Genomic DNA, 23,706 nt, shown 5'->3' on the forward strand with positions numbered 1-23,706 from the left:
TTAAAACACTTCTGGCGCTAAACTATTATTCTTATTCTTACTCCAAACATTCTCATATATTAAATAAAACGTTAACTAGGGCAGGGCGCAACATTTCCGGTCTCCAGGTCGGCATTGGCAAGTATCTTTTTGAAAATTTAAAGCAGGCGACCAGTGTTCAGTAGGAATGGTTTCTGCATAAACTCACAGGGTTGCACAGTTTCTGTTTCCCACGAAAATAATTGTCACTGAGTGAGAAAATCACGGAATGTGAAATCTTCACAACGGACATGAAATCTCTTTCTTTGTCAAACCAAAGACGGGTGGGGGAGGGAGGACTCATAATTTGTGCGTGAGAGATACTGGCGACCATCATTTTTAAATTGACGAGTGTGTCTGACTTCGAAATTTTACGCCCTGAACTAGGGTCAATGAGCGCTAAACTAGTAACAAAGAAGTTTATTAAGGTTTAAATTCTAGGGAGCCCAAATTTTATATTTTCGAGAAGGGCCTAACTTCATATTTTTCTAAGAGACCCAAATTTGAATTCTTGTCATCACCCAGGAAAAGCAATTACCGCTGCCTCTCTCTATGTTATTAGATAAAGCCTAGACCCCAGTGTTAAACCTTATGCATTATGACCTTATGGGGAGAAAGAAAAAAAAGAGGAAGAACTTCGTAAGATACACAAAAACTTTTTTTTTTTTTTTTTGTTGTTTTGCGTACTAATGTTTGTATGATAAGTTCATAGCGCTCATATGTTGGTTCGTAGTGTATAATGTAAGGAAATTACAAAGGCAGTGCCTATATTTCAAAATACCTATTACTTCGCCTCTTGTGTAGTGAAATGAAATCTTTAAGTTTTACGTCCTACAGTATGCCGGCTAGGTTAAAGGAGACGGTGATGATTAGAAATGAAGGAAATAGAATGAAAAAAGTGTGATGAAATGGGAGAATTCCGAGAAAACTCACGTATGTAGCGTTTGTCCACTGGGCGCGATCTAGGATTGAACCAAGGACCTCATGCACCAGAGGTGAACGCTCTACCACTGAGCCACCGCGGCCCCGCCATTTGCGTAGTTCAGGGGCAGATCCAGGACAGACTTCTGGGGGGGGGTTGTAATACTGCTACTTAGAGCTACTTTTAAAGAGCTTCATACTCTGGAGTGGGTTTTATATTTATATATATATATTTTAAAAAATCCCTCTTCTGAGGGGGGGATCGCCCTGAAATTTTCGCAAAACAAAATTCACTAATTCTTATTGTACACTTACAATAAAGATAGCTATAGAGTCAATGAAGTATGAATTTGTTTGGCAAATCGGGAAACGATTATCACAACAAATTATTAACTACAATAACCTTAGAATAATTAATAAAATAAAAATTTAAAAAAACGATATTAAACAATGTTTTAGTTTTATTGAAAAACGACAATAATACAACAATATCGCAATTAAACATTTTTTGTTTGTTTTTCGTATCTTTTGTTTCCACAGATAGTTTTATGTTAATTTATCTAAATAGAACTTTAGATTTTTCGTTGTAAAATAATGCCATCGTGAGTAGATGTAATAAAAAGTAATGAGATATCACGCTGATCCCTTTCATTGCTTCGGTTGGCAGGGTACTTCTTTATCCCCTCTACAACAGACGGTGCCATTACAGTTTCTCAGCCATGTCCAGTCACCATCACAAGCTTTGTAGTAGCCGCCAGGCTGCAAGAAAACAAGTCATGCAATTTATGAGTTAACCAAAAAGTAACTTTGAGCTGTTTATAACGATTGTATCGAAATTATTTATAATACTACGATATTATTAACGTTTGATGATTAACAAACGTTTAAGGTCCTTTCCTAAGATCAATCACACTTTTTTTTTTTTTTTAAGTTTTAGTAAATGACAAAGAATATAAAAATGTAAAAAGTGAGCCAAATAATATGTACAAAACTCTATTAAGGTTAATTCACAAATAGGATGCCGTGCCCATGCTGTTCTCTCATGCTCCGTTAGTGATGTCAACCGGCTCTGTTTGAGCCCTGAGTCACTGGCTCAGCTCGAGTTCTGGCTCGTCTCGGTTCCACTAAGCCAACAGCTCGAGCCGGCTCGATTGAAATGAGCCATTGGTTCAACTCGTTTCAGGTGAGCTATCGGCTCGAGACGATTCGGTTGGGTTGAGCCAACAGCTTGGTTCGTCTCAGCTCAGATGAACCATTGGCTCGAGCCGGTTTGGTTGGAATGAGCCATCGACTCGGTTCGGCTCAGCTGAGCCGATTGCTCGAGCCGACTCGGTTGGGTGAGCTGTTGGCTCGACTCACTTCTCGGTTCGATTCGGTAGTGACTGAGCCGTAAACCGAGCAGTTGACAACACTATGCTCCGTCCGTGCCATGGTTGCGACCATTCACACATACCGTGCCTAGTTATGCCGCTGTTGCTCAACCTGCTTTCTACACCATTCTTTTACATGGGTTTTAAGGAAGAACATGCCCATCAACTTCGTTTCGCTTCGTATGCTCGGAAGATAGCCGAAGGATCGCAGCCGATTAGCCACGACCAGGCTGGCTTGTCTTCAAGGTGGCAACAGTGTTTGTAGTTTAAGGGAAATTTCCCTAATCTAGGGAAATGTCACAGGCAAATTTAGCAAACAGGGAAAAAGACATTTTTCGACAAAACGTGAAAAATCCAGAGAAAATTCTTGTGCTACCTGATGGAGCAATACATATACTTTATTCTTCGGAAATAAACCCATTGAATAGCAATAGTTCGTCTATATATATATATATATATATATATATATATATATATATATATATATATATATATATATATATATATATATATATATATATATATATGTGTGTGTGTGTGTGTGTATGTATGTATGTATGTATGTCTGTTCAAAGTAGCCTAATTTGCACCCATTAATGAGTGGGTGTATTTGTATGTATTTTGTTGAAAAAAATGAAGTAAAAAGTAACAAAAGAGAAGAAAAAACAAATGAATAAAATACAATGTGGTTGAGACTTTATTTAATGTAGCTAAATTAATTTTGTCACATCTCTTCAGTCATAGGAATTGGACACTTCAACAAACTTGGGGAAATTTGATGAGAAAAGGAAAATTTTTGTGTCGGTCAAGGGAAATTCTACACCATTTCCCAAGATGGATTGCAAGGAGGAAAACGCTGGTCAACTTCATGCCTTTTCGTGTGCTCCGAAAAAAAATCCAAAGGATCGCAACCGACGAGCCACGACTGGGGTGGTTTGTCTAATCAAGGCGGCACTGTCGCGACATGGCAGGGGAACGGTATGTCATGTAAGAATTAAATAAAAGTAAACCCAATGAATTTTCAATGTCAACGTGTGTATGAAGAAAAACTTCGTGTACCAGAGCAGAGATGAGGCACCCAAATTTCTGGTCTTTAAGAAAAGGTTTGGAAACAGTAACTATTTTATTTAATAGCATTTTGTTGATACTTTCTGACTTACTTCCTATATTTTTTATATTCTTCATTGTTTTTATGTAATTCACTAAGTTTAAAAAAAGTTGGGGAGGTGGAGCTTAGAAAAGAATCGTAAGGGTAAAATATTAGGAAGATGAGATATACTAATCGACTGATTTCATTCAGCTGAACAAACTGATACGGGTAAGTATAAATCATCATGCGTAGTTTACGAGAAAATCTAAAAAAAACAGTCTTTTTTAGTAAATCTAAAAATTGTAGTGTACGAGAACCAAGCCACATATTGAGACAAAATTGATATTGAAGGAAACACTAATCAAGATTTTCATAATGACATTATCAAGATGACAGTATATCGTATGGTTAGTGGTACATAGCTTCAAAATATGATTAAATCTTAAACCTTTTGTTAACTCTAATATTGTCCACAGATGAGACATATACAATCAGTTCAATAGGTTCTGGAACTACGTCGAAATAATATACTTAACAGTGGCATACTTAGAGATACTCCTAAGAGTAACACATACTAAAAACAGTGTCCATATGATTGAGATTGGGTAACTGTTGTGTCTATTCCTTCTCCTACATATTGAACCACCTCAATTTAACACTTCCCATTCACCCTTTACACTTCTTTTCTTTAAATATCGGTGTTATACCTACCGTTGCATCATCGATATCTCCGTTGTAATTTCTGCAAGCCAACTGGGAGACGGGGATTCCTTTAGATGTAATCTTGGTTAAATCTCCATTGTTTGTCAATTTCACAAACTGCAAAGAATAATTAAAATGATTCAAATTGGCAGAAATCTACGACAAAATTGAACAGTTAATTATTAACTTTAACAGAAATACACTGGTAAGCCAAAACATTATGTTTATTCTCTAGTTTTTGAACGAAGTCGTTTGTCTGACTTCAGAGGCACGGGGAACAGCATGACTGCTCATCAGACGGTGACAGGGATCTCACTCGATCAGTCAGTGTGATGCATGTATGCGTGAATGGAGAAGGAAGCGGATATATCAGTTTGATAAAGGCCAAGTTGTAATGGTAAGATGACTGGGAACGAGCATCTCGAAAACAGTGCGACTTGACGAGTATTTGTGACAGCCGTGATTAGTATCTCCCAAAGATAGGGAAATGATTGTAAAATCAGCACCAAACCACAAAACACTGGGTGACCACATCTCATTAAAGATGTGGGCGTCCTAGACTGTCGAAGTTAGTACAACAAGATAGGGCGCAAACTATGGCACAATTTACAGCGACTTTAACTGACTTTGAGAGTGGATAAAGCATGAGTGTGTCTGAGCACACAATTCGCCATACGCTATTAGATATGGGCTTCCACAGCCAACGTTCCACGTGTGTACCCATATTAACCACATGACATCAAGGATAACGCGTAGAATGGGTACGTGCCCCCCGTCGTTGGACAACAGAACAAAACCACAACGTTGCATGATCCGATGAATAATGATACTGCCTTCATCACAGCTATGGTCGGGTCAGAATGCGTCATCTTCCAGGGGAACAGCTGCTCGAGATGAGCACAGTAGAATGATGACAGACTGGTGGTGGCTCCCTTATGATGTGGGGAAACTTCACTTTATCCATAGGTCTGACAGTGTGTGTGATGGACACCATGACGGCTCTTAGTTATCGGCCGGCCATTGTTGATCAATACATATATTCATGAAGGCTATATTTCCAGTTACGAATGGCATGTTTCAGCATGACAAGACCTCCTTGTCACAATGCAAAAGTTGTGCTGCAGTGGTTTGAGGAGCACTGTAGTGAATTTCAATAGCTGCAATGGTCTCTATCTTAATCCAACTGAGCACCTTCGAGATATCGTTGAACATTACATTACTCCGAGCTCATCGAACCCTTCCACAAATTTAGAGGAATTAAGTAACTTGTCCAGGTGCGGTAAGTCATGCCTCCAACCAACTGCCAAGATCCCATTGCTTCCAATGCCAAACCGTATTGCTGCTGTCTTGCGAGTGAAAGGTGGATATACCAAATATTAGGTAGGTGGTAATAATATTCTGGCTGGTCAGTGTAAAAGTATAATGTATTAAGAATAATGAATTTATAAAGAAAACGTTACTCCGTCAACCAAAGAAAATCGACTGAGTTGTTCACAGGAAGGAATAAAATATTAAGAGTCTAAAGGTGTTTCTAATTTTATTTTTACTTCTGCCGATATCGCTTCACACAAACTTTTACTGTTATCCAGCTTCAATGCAATATTTTTCCCGTGATGAATCATTGAAAGCGGACTGGAAGAGCCACTGTACGCAATATGTGTAAATTTCACTTGTAATCCGTAGAAACCTATGTATACCTTAAGTGTTCCTGTGTACTTTCTAGTCTTTCTTTTCGATTTTTTAAAAGTCATTGAACTATTGCTTCATACCCTTCAATTCGCCATTGAATGCGAATTTATATAACTTTCAGGGAGGAGTAGGACGAAAATTCGTAAAGTTTGAGAAGGTACAAAAAAAAAAAAAAAAAAAAACTACTTAGAAGCTTATAGTGCAAGTGTAATAATTCAAGGGTATAGAAGCAAAATCTGCTAAATCCATTTTTCAATTTTATCAGGAAACGAAAAAAAAGTTACGCCCTTATGTTTCAGAACAGTTGAACTTTTTTTGTTTGTTTGTTTGTTTAGTGATAGACTTCACTCATCTGCATTAAGAGTTTAAGTGTTTAAATTCTACAGCTGTTTACTAATTCTAGTTTAAGAAACCAACGTGTATAGACATTCACTTGACCATGACAACATATACCTTATTCTAGCACCGATAACATCACTTAAGATTCTCTTTAATAAACTAATGATCAGAGGCGGATCTAGCCTGGGGCCGGGGGCTAGACCCCCCAGTTTTTTGAGTGACAAAATTAATTTAAGCTATGTTCTGACTGGCACCTCCAGTTTTTATCTTCTAGCTCTGCCACTGCTAATGACATTGTTTCTTTTTGAGTCTCAAGTTTTTCTGTGACAATATAACATAAAATTTAATCTTTTCTTTTCTGTCTTTTCCCGTTGATGTAAACTGTATAACATGTCCAAAACAAAACTAATAAATTTATTTATCTATCGTTGTACAGCACATAACAAAGAATCTAATCAGTCTGAAATCTTGTAGCAATTTTAGCTTAGGTATAGATAAGAACCACTATTGCACTAGTACACACTTTCGCGTGTAGGGGTTGCTCTTCTAACACTTTCTTTTATTTCTTTTTTGAGTTTGGTTTTTCAACAACTCCTTTCTACTGTATATTTATCTGTCTGTCCGTGTGTCCGTCCGGGAGACACAACATCTCAAGAATCGCCATCAATTGTGACCAGGATGTACGAGGGTCAAAAGTTAGGAATCGAGTTGAGTGGAGTTGATTTTGAGTTTAACGTCCCTTTCAGCAGTGAGGCTATATGAGAAGGGACCTACTGATTAATCAGGAATCCGAGCTACTTAAGCTTCCACCGGGAATCGAACACAGGTCCCTACCCCAAAGGCGCGTACGCTAACCGCTTAACCACGAAGGAGCTTAAGTTATGAATCGAGTTTATTAATGGCGGCAGGGGCGCCCGAAGAAACTTTTCTAGGGGGCCCATCTCCATGGTTGCTATTTTACTTCTGGTATTTAATTTACGTGGTTTCCTATATTAAGTATACAATTTCGTCAAACAAGCACCACTGCTCCCTTCGGGCGCCCATGAATGGAGGTGATCCATCCAGTCGATCCCAAGATATGGACAATGAAAAATAGACAACTCGGAGAGCACGTGCTACCAAACCAATGATATCACTCTCTATGGTTCCCACTTGAGAATCCATATGGTGGCTTCTAAAATGGCCTTCGAAATGCTCACATATCCTGTCCCATCTCCCATATCATACCCATAGGCTTTGATTTCTTATTTTCTGAGCCGTTTCAATTTTAGTATTTGAGCGTCTTCGGACTACCATTACGAAAGGAACATTAAAATTATCAAGAAACAAAAGTTTATTATAATTTCGTTGTGAATAAAAATGTAGAAAAAATAATTACATTGTCTGTTATTTTGTGAACACATATTTTTGTATTACCCTGTACAATGTTCCAGTATGCTATTTTGATCAGACACAGTAGTTGATCAGAGACAAACAAAAAAAGGAAAAAATGAAATCTTTGAGTTTTACGTCCCGCGGTTATGCCGGTTAGGCTAAAGGAGACGGTGATTATGAGTAATGAATGTAATGGTGGAATGAAGAAAGTGGGAGGAAACGGGAGAACACCGAGAAAACCCACGCACACGGTATTTGTCCACCACAAAGTTCATTTGGCGGGGGCTGGGATCGAACCAGGGACCCCAAGCACCAGAGGTGAACGCTCTACCACTGAGCCACCGCGTCCCCAAACAAAGAAAGGATTATACATTAAGTAGTATATGGATTTCTGTTTAGAAAAAGAAAATAACTTACCAGAGCTTCGCATTTTTTGGCACACTTGACCCTTTCTTCGTCGCCGCAGTTTTCAAGATCAGTAGGTGGCAAATTGTACGTGAATTTACCTTCATTTATGTCTTTGTCAAAGAATCCAGCACAAGTGCATTGTGGCGGCGGTTGACTTTGTGTAGTGGCTTCTTCCTCTTCGACGCTCTTTTCGTGATGGTCAGCTCTGGAAAGAGAAATAGCATTACAAATCTCGGCTTCAACGGGATTATTGTCAAATGTATACTGCACATCTCAAATATGAAATAACATAATTCATTATACAGCGCGTTGAAAAATTCGCTCCACAGAGAATATAGGTACTTGTTATTGTACGGAAACCATTGAAACATTTATTTGTATTCTTGGGTATGTGTATGTTATGGTATACAAATATCCATCATAGGCAGAAACTAATTTAGACTTTAACTTTCAACTGAATAGAGATGCATACTGCACAATAAAGACGGTTCCTGTTAGCTTCTACATTGTGGCGAGTTGTGCTTGGCTAGTTTCAATTTCGGCCGGTAGCTGTCAACCACTGGAGGATGTTTGCTGCCACCTAACTTCTTGCATTCTACAATTATACACCTGTTTCAATGGATTGTGTCCATTAACAAACTCGGCTGTCGAGGTAAGTACTAAGTTCTAAAATTCGTTTGAAACGGTTCAACGCTGTGGATTGTATAGGGGATAAATAAATATACATAGAAATATTCAGCTTCCATATACGTATATTCTTAAAATGTTCATGAATTTTGCTCTTTAAAAGTAAATAAATAAATAAATACTCGTTTAATGCGATGTACCATCCCAATATTAGAAAAGTTAGCCTGAAATTTGTCATGAAATTTAGGAGAGCTATCCGTTGCTGTCAACTTCGCCTCATCGACTTGTTACCCGAACTGTTTTGGAAAAAGTGCTGTAGTGCAATAAATTAGTGGTGTATTACAATTCTTAATTACAGGTACGCAGTACGGTTTTGTTTACTAGACATCGCAACAATCAAGTGTTCGCAAGGAAATGGTCATAAGCAGCCAACCACAGGCGAGCTAGCTTCTAGTTTAGACTATAGTGTTACGTGATTGGAAGAAGGTTCATATAGCGACGGTCCATACTTTCCCTGCTCCTGCATATTACTTCAATTTTTAGAAAACACGAGCAAGAGAACATCTTCTTCTCTAGTTATTAATTTAAGTTCGCAATATTATTATTATAACATTGCTATATTTATTACTACCTAGGTATACCAGTTGTTACTCAGTTTCAAATATATTGAACAATTACTTCTCAACGTAAATTTAAAGGTTATTTCTAAGCCAAATCTCAGTTTCCAACTTGGTAAACACTCCATATAGTAAAGTATAAAATATATTTTAATAATCACGTATGCTCAAGGCGTACTTGCAGTAAAATAAAACAATACATGTTACTTAACTTCTTATAGGAAGATTTAAAATAGATTCAGAACATCGTGAAAACAACTCTATAGCAGTTGTGGCCTATGCACCACCACCAGTTTTTTTTTTTGTTTGTTTGTTTGTTTGTTTGTTTGTTTGTTTGCAAAGAGTGTTTTGCGTGAAGAGAAACTATTCACTCTCTTCTTTCTTCCCACTCCTCCGTCACTTTGCCACCAGTCCAAAAAAAAAAAAAAAAAAAAAGCGTCAAGTGCTGCTAAGCTGAAAAATTAGCAGCTTTTAAGGAAGGAGATTGTCAGGGGTGTTCAAATGACTGCAACCACTTGTCGACAATACGAATGATAAGGACCTATGCAGATATAAAATCCTTTCTCTTGTTAATGTAAATGGGTCTTTTTCTTTCAGTTTTTTAATATGTATTTTTGGAAGATGCATCAATAGTATGATGCACTTAAAAGCGAAGTTTTATTTTTACTCAAATCCTACTGTAATACTTGTAAATCATTCTTTGAGGTTAAAAAACAGTGGTGGATCTAGCTCAGGGCGGGAGGCTGCCTCCCCAATTTTTTTGAGTGATAAAAGTAATTTAAGCTATTATTTATATAAAGGTTATAGTTGGCTCATGATATACCTATCATAGTCTGGGTTCTAGCTGTCCCCATCAGTTTTTACCTTCAGATCTGCCTTAATAATAATAATAATAATAATAATAATAATAATAATAATAATAATAATAATAATAATAATAATAATAATAATAATAATAATAATAAGGGCTTGCACAACCATACAACCTATGATAGCAGCCTCCCCTGATATATACCTAGGTAATATACGAATTTTCTTCCTTCTCACTGCTTCAAAGATTAGTGCATAATAATTATTTTCAAATTCTTAATTTGTGCAACCGATGGCAAGAGATAACTGTTAAGTTCTTAACTCATATAATAGATGACAGGACCAAACAATTGTATGAATTTGCTTTTACCAAAGCCAAAGGCAATATTTTCATTGCTGATTAATGCCTAGATAATATAACCTCAGTAGTTTGTCTAGAATTCCATAATTGGAGGAGTGTTATCGAAATTTTCAGCAGGCATAAAGATCACAACTTACCTATTTTCCTCCACGAAGGGCTGTTTTTCATGTATATGTAGAGATGTTTTGATTATGTGGATATAACTGTTAGTATGTCTTCTTGTTCCTAGCAATATTGTTACACACAAATTGAAATTTTCTGATTTCAATATTAATTAGTTAACACTCATATCGTAATCTTAACGTATCTTACCTTGAATAGGCTACAATACTGATAAGTACAAATGCGTAGACGCACTTCATGGTTGACTCCGTATATTTGTTCCTGAAAGCAAACCACGGAAGGTGTCAAAAGGGAATAAAATTTATCCATTTTAACTTAATACCTTACCCAAAGCAAATTTTTACTCAAAAGATACATATAATCTATCTTTAATAATAATAAAATAATGTCTCTTTCTCTGTGTGTGTGTGTGTGTGAGGGGGTCTATCTGTCACAAGGTTGTCGCACACCGCATACAAAACCATTTTTTTTTTTCTGATTTTCGGAGAGTCAAAATACCGTACAATGGAACATCGATACCTCGAAGCTTAAAGGAATAGATAAAAATTTGAGTTATCGAGTTTTTCGAGTAATCAAGATTTGATTTATTAAGATGGCTACAACCAAAATTCGAGATATCAAGGTTCCGCGTTTCTAATGAAAAGTGACTATATAACCTATAACTCAAAGTTTTATTCATTCAATCTTTATAACTCGAAGTTGAGAAAGTCCTTTAATTAAATAAGATGACAAGTAAAAATAAAATACTAGACATAAGTAAAACACAATTACTGTACCCATTAGCCACAACGATAGAACTTGCAACAATGACAATTACGTAAAAGCATAAAGAGTAATAGCATCCAATTATTGAGGTCACACACATTACAAGAAATTCGACTTATAGAGGTAAACTTCGATTTGTAGAGGTTCGCAGATACGAAAGTTCGAGTTACCGAAGTTTTTAAATATATGATTATGAAACCCTTAAAATTCGACTTATCGAAGTTGTAATTTTTAAGCATTCGACTTATAGAGGTTATTTTAACTTTGCGCGTTATAAAGAGTTAAAAGGAATGTGAAAAAAATTCGAGTTACCAGGAATTCGAGTTCACGAGATTCGAGTTATCGAAGTCCAATTGTATATGGATATTTATCGCTGTTTCTAAGGACACCTGTCACGTACGCAACCGACATTTCCTAATGGTTATGTGGACTTACTCGTGCATAACGGTTAAAAAAATAAATATTCGGAAATGGAATAGGTATGGGGAACGAATTAAGTCCTGGCAACGGTGGATACTTACAGCAAGTGAAGAAACAATATTGTGAAATGCAGGACCACACAGTTTTATATGTTGAGAATCTACCCCTTTCCAAATCCTTCATTTGAAATTCGCTTGTACTCTGTGGCGGTAAAATTAAACTAAGGGAAGAGACCTTGCCTAATGTAATAATTGTTGTATAAAGTTTTTCTAAAGTTATATGAAACTTTTTGCCTTTAGCTTGTAGCCACCGTATTTTACGGACTATAAGACTAACTTTTTTCTTCGAAAAATTGCCTCCAAAATTCAGGTGCATCTTACACTTGAAATTAACATTAAAATGCCCAGTGTTTGATTTAAAAGTCCCGTTAGTCTTATAAATTGCCATGTATTCGATGCCTTAGGAAACCTATCTCTATCTGGCAACATTGGATTCAACTGGCAGCACCAGTGCACCGATGCGATGAACATGAGTTGCGGTGATTCGTAAGATTGCTAACACTGTCTCCCTTCCAACCCGCCATCACAAACCCAGAAACACAGACTAAAATATACAGACCGTAAACTGCGAAAATCTGGAAACAAGGAGAACCGTAGCCCCTCTAACATGCGACGACGGAACTAACCAATCGATCTGTTAGTCGACAATCCATGACATCACGCTCGAAAACTGATAGCAGCACCAAACCATTTACGACGAAACATCATTTCCCACCAAATTTGCAATCTAATAATTAAAATTGTAAAAATATTTACGGCATTTTTTTTTAAATGCTTAAAAATTAAGATGCGCCTTATAGTCCATAAAATACAGTATATAATTTAATTTCTTTTACCAATGTGACCCCTCAAGTTCCGCCATTGCTTGTATTACATAAAAAGATGGGAAAATGTCACTCTGTCACATACAATACTAATTAACATATTTGTAGTGTTCCAGAAGTTCACTTCACGCTGGAAATATTATTACTAGTAACGAAACAAGGAAAGGTGTATATGATTAAGATATAATCTCGATATTCAACAGGTGAAATTAAGGATACACGTATCTTCCCATTCAACCATTCCCGTTTCGCCTAACTACAGTTTTTTTTTTCATCTTCGAGGTGGAACGCATATTCCCGTTATGCCTATTTCCGTTTCGCCTACGCTTACTCAACATAAAATATTCAGTGTTAGAGAGAATTTTCTGAGAATGCTTTACTAAGAAGACTCATTTCTCAACGTAAATAACAGCCACAACAACCGTCTGGAAAAATAATAACCGCCCTCTGATTCAGATAAGTATAGAACTATTTTAAAATAATAATAATAATAACAATAACAAAAGATTGAGAGGCTAATAAATCTGGGTTCATTAGTAATTATGAGAAGCCAACGTTCTTTTCGGGAACTGGATTATAAGGTTGAAATGTTTCCTATGCTTCCTAGGCACTGACAGATGCATGATAGTGATCCAGGCGCGAACCCAGAATTTTTTGTTGGGATGACCAATGATACACGAACTCATGAGGTTGGCTCTCATGAGTTTGAAACTTCGACCTCATTCTCATGAAATAAAACTTGAGATTAAGCAAGCGTGATGTCCAAATGAATTAACGGTGATGTCCAAATGGTATTGTCGAAATTATGTTGTGAGCGTGAGGTCGACTGAGTGCACTGTAGAAAGGATGTTGTGAGTGTAATGTCAAGTGAGTTCGATACGATATCGAAGGGATTATATGAGCGTAGGATTGAGTACGCGTGATGTCGTGAGTGTGAGGTCGAGTAAATGTGATGTCAAACAATGATGTGAGCGCGGTGTCGAAATGAAGTGAACGTGAAGTTGAGTGAACGTGATATCGGAGTGAGATCGTGAGCGTAAGTAAGGGAAGATCAAAGTCGGCACCTTTGCTTATGACACTATACTCTACTTCAGTGGCGGCGTAAGGCAAACTGGGGCCCGGGGCCAGTGAAGTAGATCGGGGCCCCTTCTCGAACAATCATGATTTATGCATTGCTATTTTTGACATCCAATTGCATACTTATTCTTTCTGTTTACTCCTCCTCCCCCTTTTCCGTTGGTGTGTGTGTGTTTGAACCATTTTAATTTGGAATATGTTAAATAAATGGGAGAGACATTCATATATCTCATATATATATATATATATATATTCATTTTTAAACAAGGGGCATGACAGAAAAAGGATTAGGGATACAGGTGTAACGTAAACTACAACCCGTGACAGAAATGGCATAATCTTAAGAACAAACAAAACATAACAACAACAAAGAATCCAGAATTTATCCGACACCTAAGTTATACTATTCTAGGTTAAAAGCGTACTGTAATTAGATAGAATAGTTTAAGTAATGCTCCTAATAAGACATTTAGATACAAATTTACGTACAAAATGTAACAATGAGCTGATATTGAAAAATATGCAAATAATAATATAACCGATGCGATTTCTAAATGTATGTTCTCAGTTTTCTATAGCATTTTCTTGTTTGGTTCTCGCCTTTGGTGTTTGTCCTGTGCAATTTCTCATATGATAAGTTCTCATACAATTAGCCCCATTCACTTTAACATTCGTTTTCTCTCCAGTGATAATACATGATACTTAAACACTTTTTTTTTTTTACCGAACTAGTAAATAATGGCTAGAATAGATTTCTTTCCTGCGTGTCTTCATTTATCTTTTACTAGGTTTCTGCCCAGTGATAATATACGATTTATTTAGTGCCACTGCTTTTGCCGAAATGTCAATAAATAGTTAAGTATTAGAATCTTTCTCTCCTGTTTCCAGATTTCACACTTGTTTTATGATTCCATTCCTTTGTATTTAATAATTCAGTCATATTTATATTCTGCCACCTATGACTGTTTCCATTACCACTCACTAACACACTTAGTATTAGAATATACTGTAACAAAAAATCCTGAATGTGATAGGGCTACACCATAGATTAAAAATGTGAGCACAGAATTCTACTATGGGTTGTGTACCATCCTACTTTTCATTACTACCCATCACCAGTCAATTGACAGATCTTGGCGGCTTTTTATTATTCTTTTGGTACTTTTGTATTTTTATTGTCTTAAGTTGAAACATGAAACTACTTTCGGCAATAGTTTTACTACCTTATTAGTCTGTGTTCCGCCAGCATTCAGAATGCTACCTTCCTTGCTTTAGTAGCTGCGAAAGTATCAACTATATTATCAAAATTCAAAGTAGATGCTATTCCATTATCGATAGAAAGAATGTCCAGATTGGTGTCTTTCTTGACTCGTAGTGGAGCGCAAGTATGATCTTATCAGCTTCATTTTGCTGAAAGACCTTTCAAATGATGCGACAGATACGGGTAGTGTTATCAAAATCTGAAGAGCGGTTGCCAAACTTTTGTAAGCTTCAAGCCCCTTTGAAAATACATATTTCACTATGACTTGTAGGGAAAAGTCAAGTTGTTCTTTAGGATTCTAAGCACACCTTAATGAAAGGATAATATATAAACAATTCTATGACATCCAGATCATTCGGTTAGAACAAAGCCAAATCAGAGCAACAAACATGCTTTTAACCTTTCCTCGCTCTCATCATTTAGCTGCTGCACGAAGTTGGCAAAGTAAGAAAATAGTTCGATTTTATTTCTATCTAAATATAGAAGGAAGCAATATAACATAATTCACATTTTTTTCTTTTGAACATTTGAACACTTGTTTTTTTTATTGAACATCTTATTCACTCTAAATTTGTGGGCTGAAGTGTAAATTTGTATGTCAGGAGAAAAAAAAAAAAAAAGAGCTAAGCAAAAGAGTTTCGCTTGCTGAAAATTCGACTTGTAAAGGACAAAAGAAAAAAGACAGAAGAAAAACAAGCGAATCAGCAACTATAGCGTCTGCACCAAAGAGCTTTTAGTTAGGAACAGAATACTAGTACCCTAATATAAAGGTAACCAAGAAAGTTCTGTGACTTTTTCACCAACCACACTGAACATCGATATGTCACCTAAGACGTGCCTGGAAAATAAAAAATAATCCCCATCAGCATCGATGACCTTCTGTCAACGTTCTAAAAGGCAATTGATTCTATCGCGGTAGAACTTGGTGGGCCGTGCAGCGAAGAAGGTATCAAGTGCATTTTGCACCTCTACTAGGAATTTGAACTGCGTCCTCTAAGATGATTGTCTAAGGAATGGAACAAGTTATAATAGGACGATCCAATGTGCGGGGAGTGTGGCGGATGAAATACTGTTTTCCATCCAAGGCGTAGAATGGTGTCCTGGGTTATTCTAGCCACGTAGAGCTTAGCGTTGTCTGTAACAAGGAGAAAACCTTTGCGATTCAGAAGTGCTGGCTCCAGAGTTTTGAGTTTTTCTTAAACACTGCTCAACTGCTGACAGTACACACTTGTATTGATGCTTTGACCAGCTGATAGCATTTCCCGATGCACGATAAAGCGAACAGTCTATCAAACACACAGGAGGACCTTCTTCTGGTGCAGTGCTGGTTCAGTTGCGTCTCCTGACGTGGATGTTAGGGCATTGGCAAGAAAGGAAAAATATATTAACCCTCCCAACCATAGGCGATACTAGAGGGGAAACTCCCTCTTCCCAGGAGCAAAGATATGCCCACCCATATTGTTTTACTGATCAAAAATATTGTGATAAATTTACCTCAATTTACGCATAACTATTTTAGTGGCATTCGTATTCAGCATACGAGTATTTAATAGTGACTATACTTTGCCCACCCATCGATTTCCTGAATATAGTCTGTACCTGGAAGTGCTCGCAATTTTCGAAAGTAAGGAACCATGATCGTCACCGCATAATGTCCTATTTACGGCAGCCTAAAAATAGCAATTTATTTCTAACAATTTAGTCTGGGAATTATAAAGAGCAATCAAGGAGGATGTTATTACGTAAGGAATACATTTAATTATAATAATTATAGTATAAGTAAATATACCCTCAAATCAAAAACAAGCAATTGTTTATTTACAATTGCGTGAATTTCAGCCCAAGTCGTCTTTCTTTGCGTAGCAACCTCTGGATTACTGCTTTAGAAACAGTAATAGAGGCCCGAAACCGTAAGTCTTGAGGGTGACCCCCTAACGACAAAGTAAATGAAAATTAGGGAAATAAAAAGGCAGAATGGAAAACCGTTTTGTAGCTTAACGTCCAGACTTTTTTCTTTCTTTCTTTCTTTTCTTCTTTTTTTGCATCAACTGACACTTCCAACACAACTTGGATCGAGAAAAAAATGATGTTTCTTTTCACCGTACTCCTTACACGTATTTTAGGAAGAACTCGATTGCACCATTAACTTTTGAATTAAATGATATGTTTAGCAATAAAAAAGTGCGTAGATCATAGCCCCTCTGCCCCCCAAAAATGTTTTCCGTATTGCTATAAAATATCTGTACATCCACAAATAAATCTACAGAGTTGGCAACGCTTGAAAGAAGCAGAAAACTCAAGACGTTGATTTCCTAACCAACGCCTTGGATCACACAAGCACGAAGTGAGGGACACGAAGCGGATGGATAATAGGAGTCTTCTAAAACAGTGAAACTTCAGCCATAGCGTTGCCAACGACTTACTCGCAGAGTTGCCTCCTCAAAACATGACGGAGACCGCACAGCATTTCCCTCTTCTTTTGCACTTCAACAGATGATTCTGTCTCGTTGAAAATAAAAAATCCCAAGTTCTGACGATCCGTTTAATTAAATTAAAATTCTCCTTTCTTCATTTTTCGTTGGGCGTTAACACAAGACTTGCACATCCAGAGAAGACGCTACTGTGCTGGTTTCGGCTGTTTTTGAACCGGTTCATGGAATGCTAACCAATGACGACGGCGCCGTGGAGCTTCGTACAGGACCCACTTCTAATCACACGTCAACATCCTATCCTGAAATGTCTCTTTCCTCACACGAGACAGCAAAGAAACACAGGTGTCTGCTCGCGTTGCCTTCTGGCCCAGAATCAAATCATGTGGCATCTATCGACTCAACTTGTAGTGCTTCCCAAGTTGATGGAGGTGCTGCCGAATGGTTTCTCTACTCACACTGAATTGTTGTCCCAGTTCCTCACATGCCTGGCCACTGTTCGCCTCAATTGCTGCCTGAAGATCTTCATTTTGTACATGTGTTGATCTTCCGGCACGTGGTGCGTCTTCGAGTGTTTCGTCACCGTCCTTAAACTTGTTCTGTCCACGTAGTCATGACACCCTCACCAAAGGCTTGGCATGTCTTCCGTCTCATTGCAGCGGCGTTTGACTCCTGTTTGAACTCGTACAGCATATACGCCCTTACGACGCTCTGTGGAGGTCCCATGTTCACACTGTTATTACGCAAGTTGACGGTGTAACTAAACTGCCACAACCAGGTAGTATGTTGGATATACCCCACACAAAAAACTGATCTTCGCCTTATCTTCATTCACATTCAACTCTCAGTATAAGGGCTATTTGAACACAGACGTCCACAAAAAGCGACATAACTTTCTTGGTTATCTTTATAAAGCTTTATGTACGTTCATCACTTCTTTGTGCCCCTCCCTTGAACTGATAAATAAATAATAATATTTCAGGAAGCAAGCTAGCAGAATGTAGACAACACAATAGGGGAGAGGGGAGGGGGACATTGGTACGATTTTTACTTGCCCGAGATTTTAGAACATACCATCAGCTTGAGAAACATGATTTTTTTCTTACTTAAACTGTGGTGAATTACGTTTTACGAAAGGTCTGCAATCTGTACCAATCTTCCCCATGTACCAATCTTCCCCATGTAGCAATCTGTATTAATCTTCCCCCCCCCCAGGAAGATTGGTACGAGCAAAGCGAAATATCACACAGACTTTTTAATAATAGAGATAATGTAATTTTTTGTTTTATTTTTCCATGAGTATTTCAACAATAGATTTAACGGATCCTATTGTACAATTTGTAGCATACGGGGTGTTTCATGGTACATTGCGTTATAACTCTCCTATTTGAGCTTTTTCGTTCTTTTTTTTTTTTTTTTCAAGTCCAGAGGCATTGCAGAAGACACTACGGATGGTTTCACACCTTCCTGTGTCGAGACATAGGAGGTGATGACGTCATAAGTCTAAAATTTATATTTTCGTGTAATACTTTTTGGGGGGGTTTATGTAAAGTATTTTTGGCGGGCTTATTTTTGCACGTAGAAGATTGAAATTTTGCACAAACATGCAGGCCACCGAGTAGTATTTACCAGATTTTTTCTTCAGATTTCTGCGTTAAAACAGGGGGGGAGGATCCAGAGGGTCAAAAAGTTGAAAAAGGGATATTTTTACCCAAAGATCCCGTTTTTCCTCATTTTCCCGCCTTAAATACATGATGGAGACAAGTGAATGGTACCGCCTGAAAGGCAGTTCTATTCTGAAGAGAATGATGTGCGACACATGGCCCTAGGGTAATTAGGGAAGTGTCAGGGAATTTTTATCAAAATATACTTCTGTATAGGGGAATTTTGGACATTTTCGGTACTATTTTTGTGCTGGCTTATTTTTGCACCTAGAAGATTGAAATTGTGCACAAACATTCAGTCTACCGAGTAGTATTTACCAGATTTCTTTTTCAGATTTCTGCGTTAAAACAGGGGGGTACAGAGGGGCTAAACGTTGAAAAAGGGAAATTTTTACCAAAAAATCCCATTCACGGGATTTTCCCGCCTTAGATACATAATGGGGACAAGTGAATGGTACCGCCTGAAAGGCAGTTCTATTCTGAAGAGAATGATGGGCGAAACATGACCCTGGGGTAATTAGGGATGTCTCAGGGAATGTTTAAAAATTTCCCTTTGTATACGGGAATATGGGACATTGTCGGTATATTTTTTTGGTGGGCTTACTTTTGCACCTGGAAAATTGGAATTGTGCATAAACATTCAGCCCACCGAGTAGTATTTACCAGATTTTTTTCAGATCTCTGCGTTAAAACAGGGGGTCCAGAAGGTCTAAAAGTTGAAAAAAGGATATTTAGACCCAAAAAATTCCCTTTTTCCTCATTTTCCCACCTTAGATACATGATGGAGACACGTGTGCCATACCGCCTGAAAGGCAGTTCTATTCTGAAGAGAATGATGGGCGAAACGTGACCCTAGGGTAATTAGGGATGTCTCAGGAAATTTTTTACCTTAGATCATGGTGCTTTACGGTAATTTGGGGCATGGTGGGAATTCCTGATAAAATTTCTCCCGCCCTTGGTATTCAAGATAGAAACTTGAAATTTGGCACACACATTCAGTATACAAAGTACTATTTATCAGATTTTTTTTAGATGGCTACGTTCACACAGGGTCGCTCCAGGGGGGCCCAAAGTGCGAGAAATTTTCCCTCCGAAATTTTCCCTTTGGCATCATTTTTCCCGCTCCTGGTATATGGTATGAGCATGCGGGGATAAATAGTGGCGATGCAGTAGCTGATTGACTGAAAGTCTAAAAAATAGCCCAAAAACACCGGATCTCTTAAAGGTTAAGGACCTACAGCAGCAAAAATGCAACGTTTCATTAAAAGAATGTGAAGATTTGTAAGAATCTAGTAATTCAACAGATCTAGTTCAACCTGTTACAATAATAATAATAATAATAATAATAATAATAATAATAATAATAATAATAATAATAATAATAATAATAATAATAATAAATAATAATAAATAATAATAATAGTCCAATGCTTGCTTGCGTTCTCATCAAAATCTACAAGTTCCGCAAGCTATTTACAAAGGCAAAAATGTACTATAAATGAGGGTCTGTCTCTATAAGGAAAAATAGAAGTAAATAATCCAAGGACTATCTACAGTTTACAAAATTTTGAAATCATTCATACCTCAACTACTAACTGGAAAATATATTATACTTTTGGTTCGAGCGGTACTAACTGTCTCCAAAGCAGGCGAAGCTGTCGTTTTTTTACCCACAACCTTCGAACATCGATATGTCACCTAAGACGTACGTGGAAGATCAAAAATAGCCCCATCAGCATCGACGACCTTCTGCCAACGCTCTGGAAGACCATGGATTCCATCGCGGTAGAACAGGTGATAATCGGATGGTGCAATGTCCGGAGAGTATGGCAAAGAATCTTCACAATTTTACTATCATGGCTCCTAAATGGTTAAACAATTTTCCATTCGAAAGTTTGTGTAGCTATCGGCTATACCTACTGTTCCGGAAAGTCGCAAATATAATCAAAGGAAAGTTTTCCATATTATTTTGGTTAATTTATTTTTATGCCTTGATTATGGAAGTCAAGGGATCACACATGAGATAGCCTATAGGCCTATTATTAGTAACTTTTCTACTTGATGTTAATCACAATGAAAACTGTGATACGTGAGAAATGCACAAAGAGTAGTCTACCCTTATAGTTACAAATGGAAGGGGTAGATTGGTACAGAGCAGTGGGGGCACGTTGGTCCGTACCAATCCACCCCACATGCATGTGTACTAATGTGTCCCAACTGAACTTCAGGATCATTAATTCCTATAACTGAAAAATTACTCCACGCAGGGCAATTTAACATAAATGAAATTATTTGTAAAGAATTACACTTTCATGCGACATACATAAGTTTTCAAAAATTCAGTGCTTATTACAAATATAAGCTTACAAAGACATAAGTGAAAACCTACTTTTGCTGTAAGAAATCAAGTTTTTTCCTGCACAGAGAAAAGAACGCTGCGTCCATCCAACAACTGTGTCTCACAATGTTCGTTTTTCACCAATGTTGCCAACACCAAACAGCTGTCCATTTACCTCTTCACAGTGGAAAAATATCTACCTCGTACAAATGTACCCCGTGTATCAATGCCCCCCCCCTCTCCCCTATACTTCGACTTTTCTTTTACTATATTTTAATCTACACACAGATTTTTCCTTTAAATTACTCTGAAGTAATTGAATAGAGTGATTTTTTTTATTTTATTCATATTTTAATCCATACACTTTTTTCCTTTGAATTTCTTTAGGGCCCCAACGGAGTGAAACTGATTTTACTCATTTTTCTCCTACAGTCAGATTTTTTCTTTAATTATTTTTGGGGCCCCCAAGAGAGTGAAACGTTTGTATTATTTTTTCACCTACATTCAGCTTTTCCTTTAAATTTCTTTGCAGGTCCTCAAGAGAGTGAGGCCAGCTTATACGGAAATCCGGCACTGATTAGTTTTATTAGACAGATGTTTTTGTTGTTTCATCTGTTATTTGGTGTAATATTGATTGACAATTAATCAATATTTACTTTTACTTTTAGGGAAGCTGTGAATTATAAACCTTGACGGCCCTTGTACCTCACGCTAACAAGTTCCGTTAGTAATTATTTTTTACCTACCGTCCGGGGGCCCCCACAAAGTGGGGCCCGGGGCGGTGGCCTTACGCCGCCCCGCCCTTACGCCGCCAGTGCTCTACTTGAATATTTCTTGATTCGAAGAGAGAAATAAGCTTGAGCAAGAGATCCGCTTTTGACCTGTGATATGTCTCCTCCCTTGATACGGTTATCCCTGTCCAGAATAATAACACGGGACTCATTTGCCAAGATCTTAGAAAAGGAAGACTTGGAAGAAAGTTGAAGACAATTTAAATTTATCGATTATACTCAATACAGAGTAGAAGGAAAGCAGGGTTATTTTTATTTATTTTTTATTTTTTTATCTATACTCAACCCAACTATTTCCCTTAATTTCATCATTTAGAGTTTAAAATCCCCTCCTTTCCCCCTATTTGCTAAATTTTGCTGCCAAATGTCCCTCAATCTACGGACACAGCACAACTCCTTTTAAGTTCACCTATTCTAAACGGAACGCTTAGATCAGGGTCGGATCCAGGTGGGGGCGACCGGGGTGACCGCCCCTTCCCCCAGAAGAGGAAACTTTCTTATTTTATATGTATAAATAAAACCCATCCCAAAGTTTGGAGCCCTTAAAAGTAGCAGTATGGCAACCCACCGCCTCCTCCCCCCAGAAGTCGTTCCTGGATCCGCCCCTGGCTTAGATTACTAACAATTTTCAAATTCTTAGTAGAAATTCTGATCCACGAAACTATCAATGGTTGGGACCTTCCAGAGAATCGAATCGGAAACCAGGACCACGATGGTTCAGTGGTAGAGCGCTTACCTCTGGTGTGTGGAGTCCCTGGATCGATCGCCGGCCAAGTAACTTTGTGATGGACAACATCGTGTCCATGAGTTTTCTTGAGGTACTCCGGTTTCCTTTCACATTTGCATTCCACCGATTCTTCCATTATCATTCACTTGCCTTAATTATCTATCTCTCTTAGCCTAAAAGAAATAACCATGGGACACTAAATTGAAAGGTTTCGAATCGGAAACTATGTGCGTTAGAAGAAAGCATGCTGAGTATTCAGCGATTCGTCAGCCGTTATTTTGTGTTGATCGTATTAAACAGTATCGGATCTTGAAGGAAGTCTCATCGGTAAAATAATAATAATAATATTAATATTAATAATAATAATAATAATAATAATAATAATAATAATAATAATAATAATAATAATAATAATAATAATAATAATAATAAAATTACCACAAATCTTCATATGATTTCAGAAAGCTATATACAACGTACATTAGGTAACCCTTCTTCCCCTAGTTTGTACCAATAAAAGTTAAATTTTTACCGGTGGTATTTCCCTCAAGAACCGCCACTAAAGTAAATCATTCAAGTATTCAACACATTAAGCATTTAAAGTAATACATTTATCTTATTCCATTAATACTAGAAAAAAAAAATTCCTCACATTACTTGCCTACATCTTATTACCTTGCAACTAAAAGTTTGCTCTAAAATCTGTTAGAAGTAGCCAATTGTATTTAATTAAAAATACCTGCAAAAATTATTTATCTGCTATGACATGGGAATACGTACATAAAGAAGCTAAGAATGAAACAAAATCATTTTTACCTGTTTCAAGACGTCAAAAGTGTTGACTTGCTTGAAGGCACGAGATGATTCGATGCTTAAGTTTAACCAACACATTTATATCCTCT

The 23,706-nt window shown here is 37.3% G+C and overlaps 1 protein-coding gene across 1 annotated transcript; it reads right to left on the reverse strand.

Moving 5' to 3' along the window:
* Nucleotides 1-1,388: 1,388 nt before the first annotated feature.
* On the reverse strand, nucleotides 1,389-23,706 carry LOC145692005 (uncharacterized). Its single transcript, XM_081767304.1, has 5 exons — nucleotides 23,621-23,706; nucleotides 10,639-10,710; nucleotides 7,921-8,116; nucleotides 4,111-4,218; nucleotides 1,389-1,698 (listed from the first exon to the last, which is right to left on the reverse strand). The coding sequence occupies exons 2-5, from the start codon at nucleotides 10,686-10,688 to the stop codon at nucleotides 1,588-1,590; spliced, it is 465 nt and encodes a 154-aa protein (XP_081623430.1). The 5' UTR covers nucleotides 10,689-10,710; nucleotides 23,621-23,706; the 3' UTR covers nucleotides 1,389-1,587.

This window comes from Thermobia domestica, chromosome 8 (genome assembly GCF_964235325.1).
Source record: "Thermobia domestica chromosome 8, izTheDome1.hap1.1, whole genome shotgun sequence".
Classification (NCBI taxonomy): Eukaryota; Metazoa; Arthropoda; class Insecta; order Zygentoma; family Lepismatidae; genus Thermobia; species Thermobia domestica.

What these genes read in the sequence shown, in the direction of transcription:
- LOC145692005 (XM_081767304.1), bottom strand. Translation starts at nt 10,688, where the DNA reads ATGAAGTGCGTCTACGCATTTGTACTTATCAGTATTGTAGCCTATTCA. An exon ending in CCAAAAAATGCGAAGCTCTG is followed by an intron (nt 4,219 to 7,920) that starts GTAAGTTATTTT and finishes TATTCTTTGCAG; the next exon opens with TTTGTGAAATTGACAAACAA. An exon ending in GAGATATCGATGATGCAACG is followed by an intron (nt 1,699 to 4,110) that starts GTAGGTATAACA and finishes GTTTTCTTGCAG; the next exon opens with CCTGGCGGCTACTACAAAGC.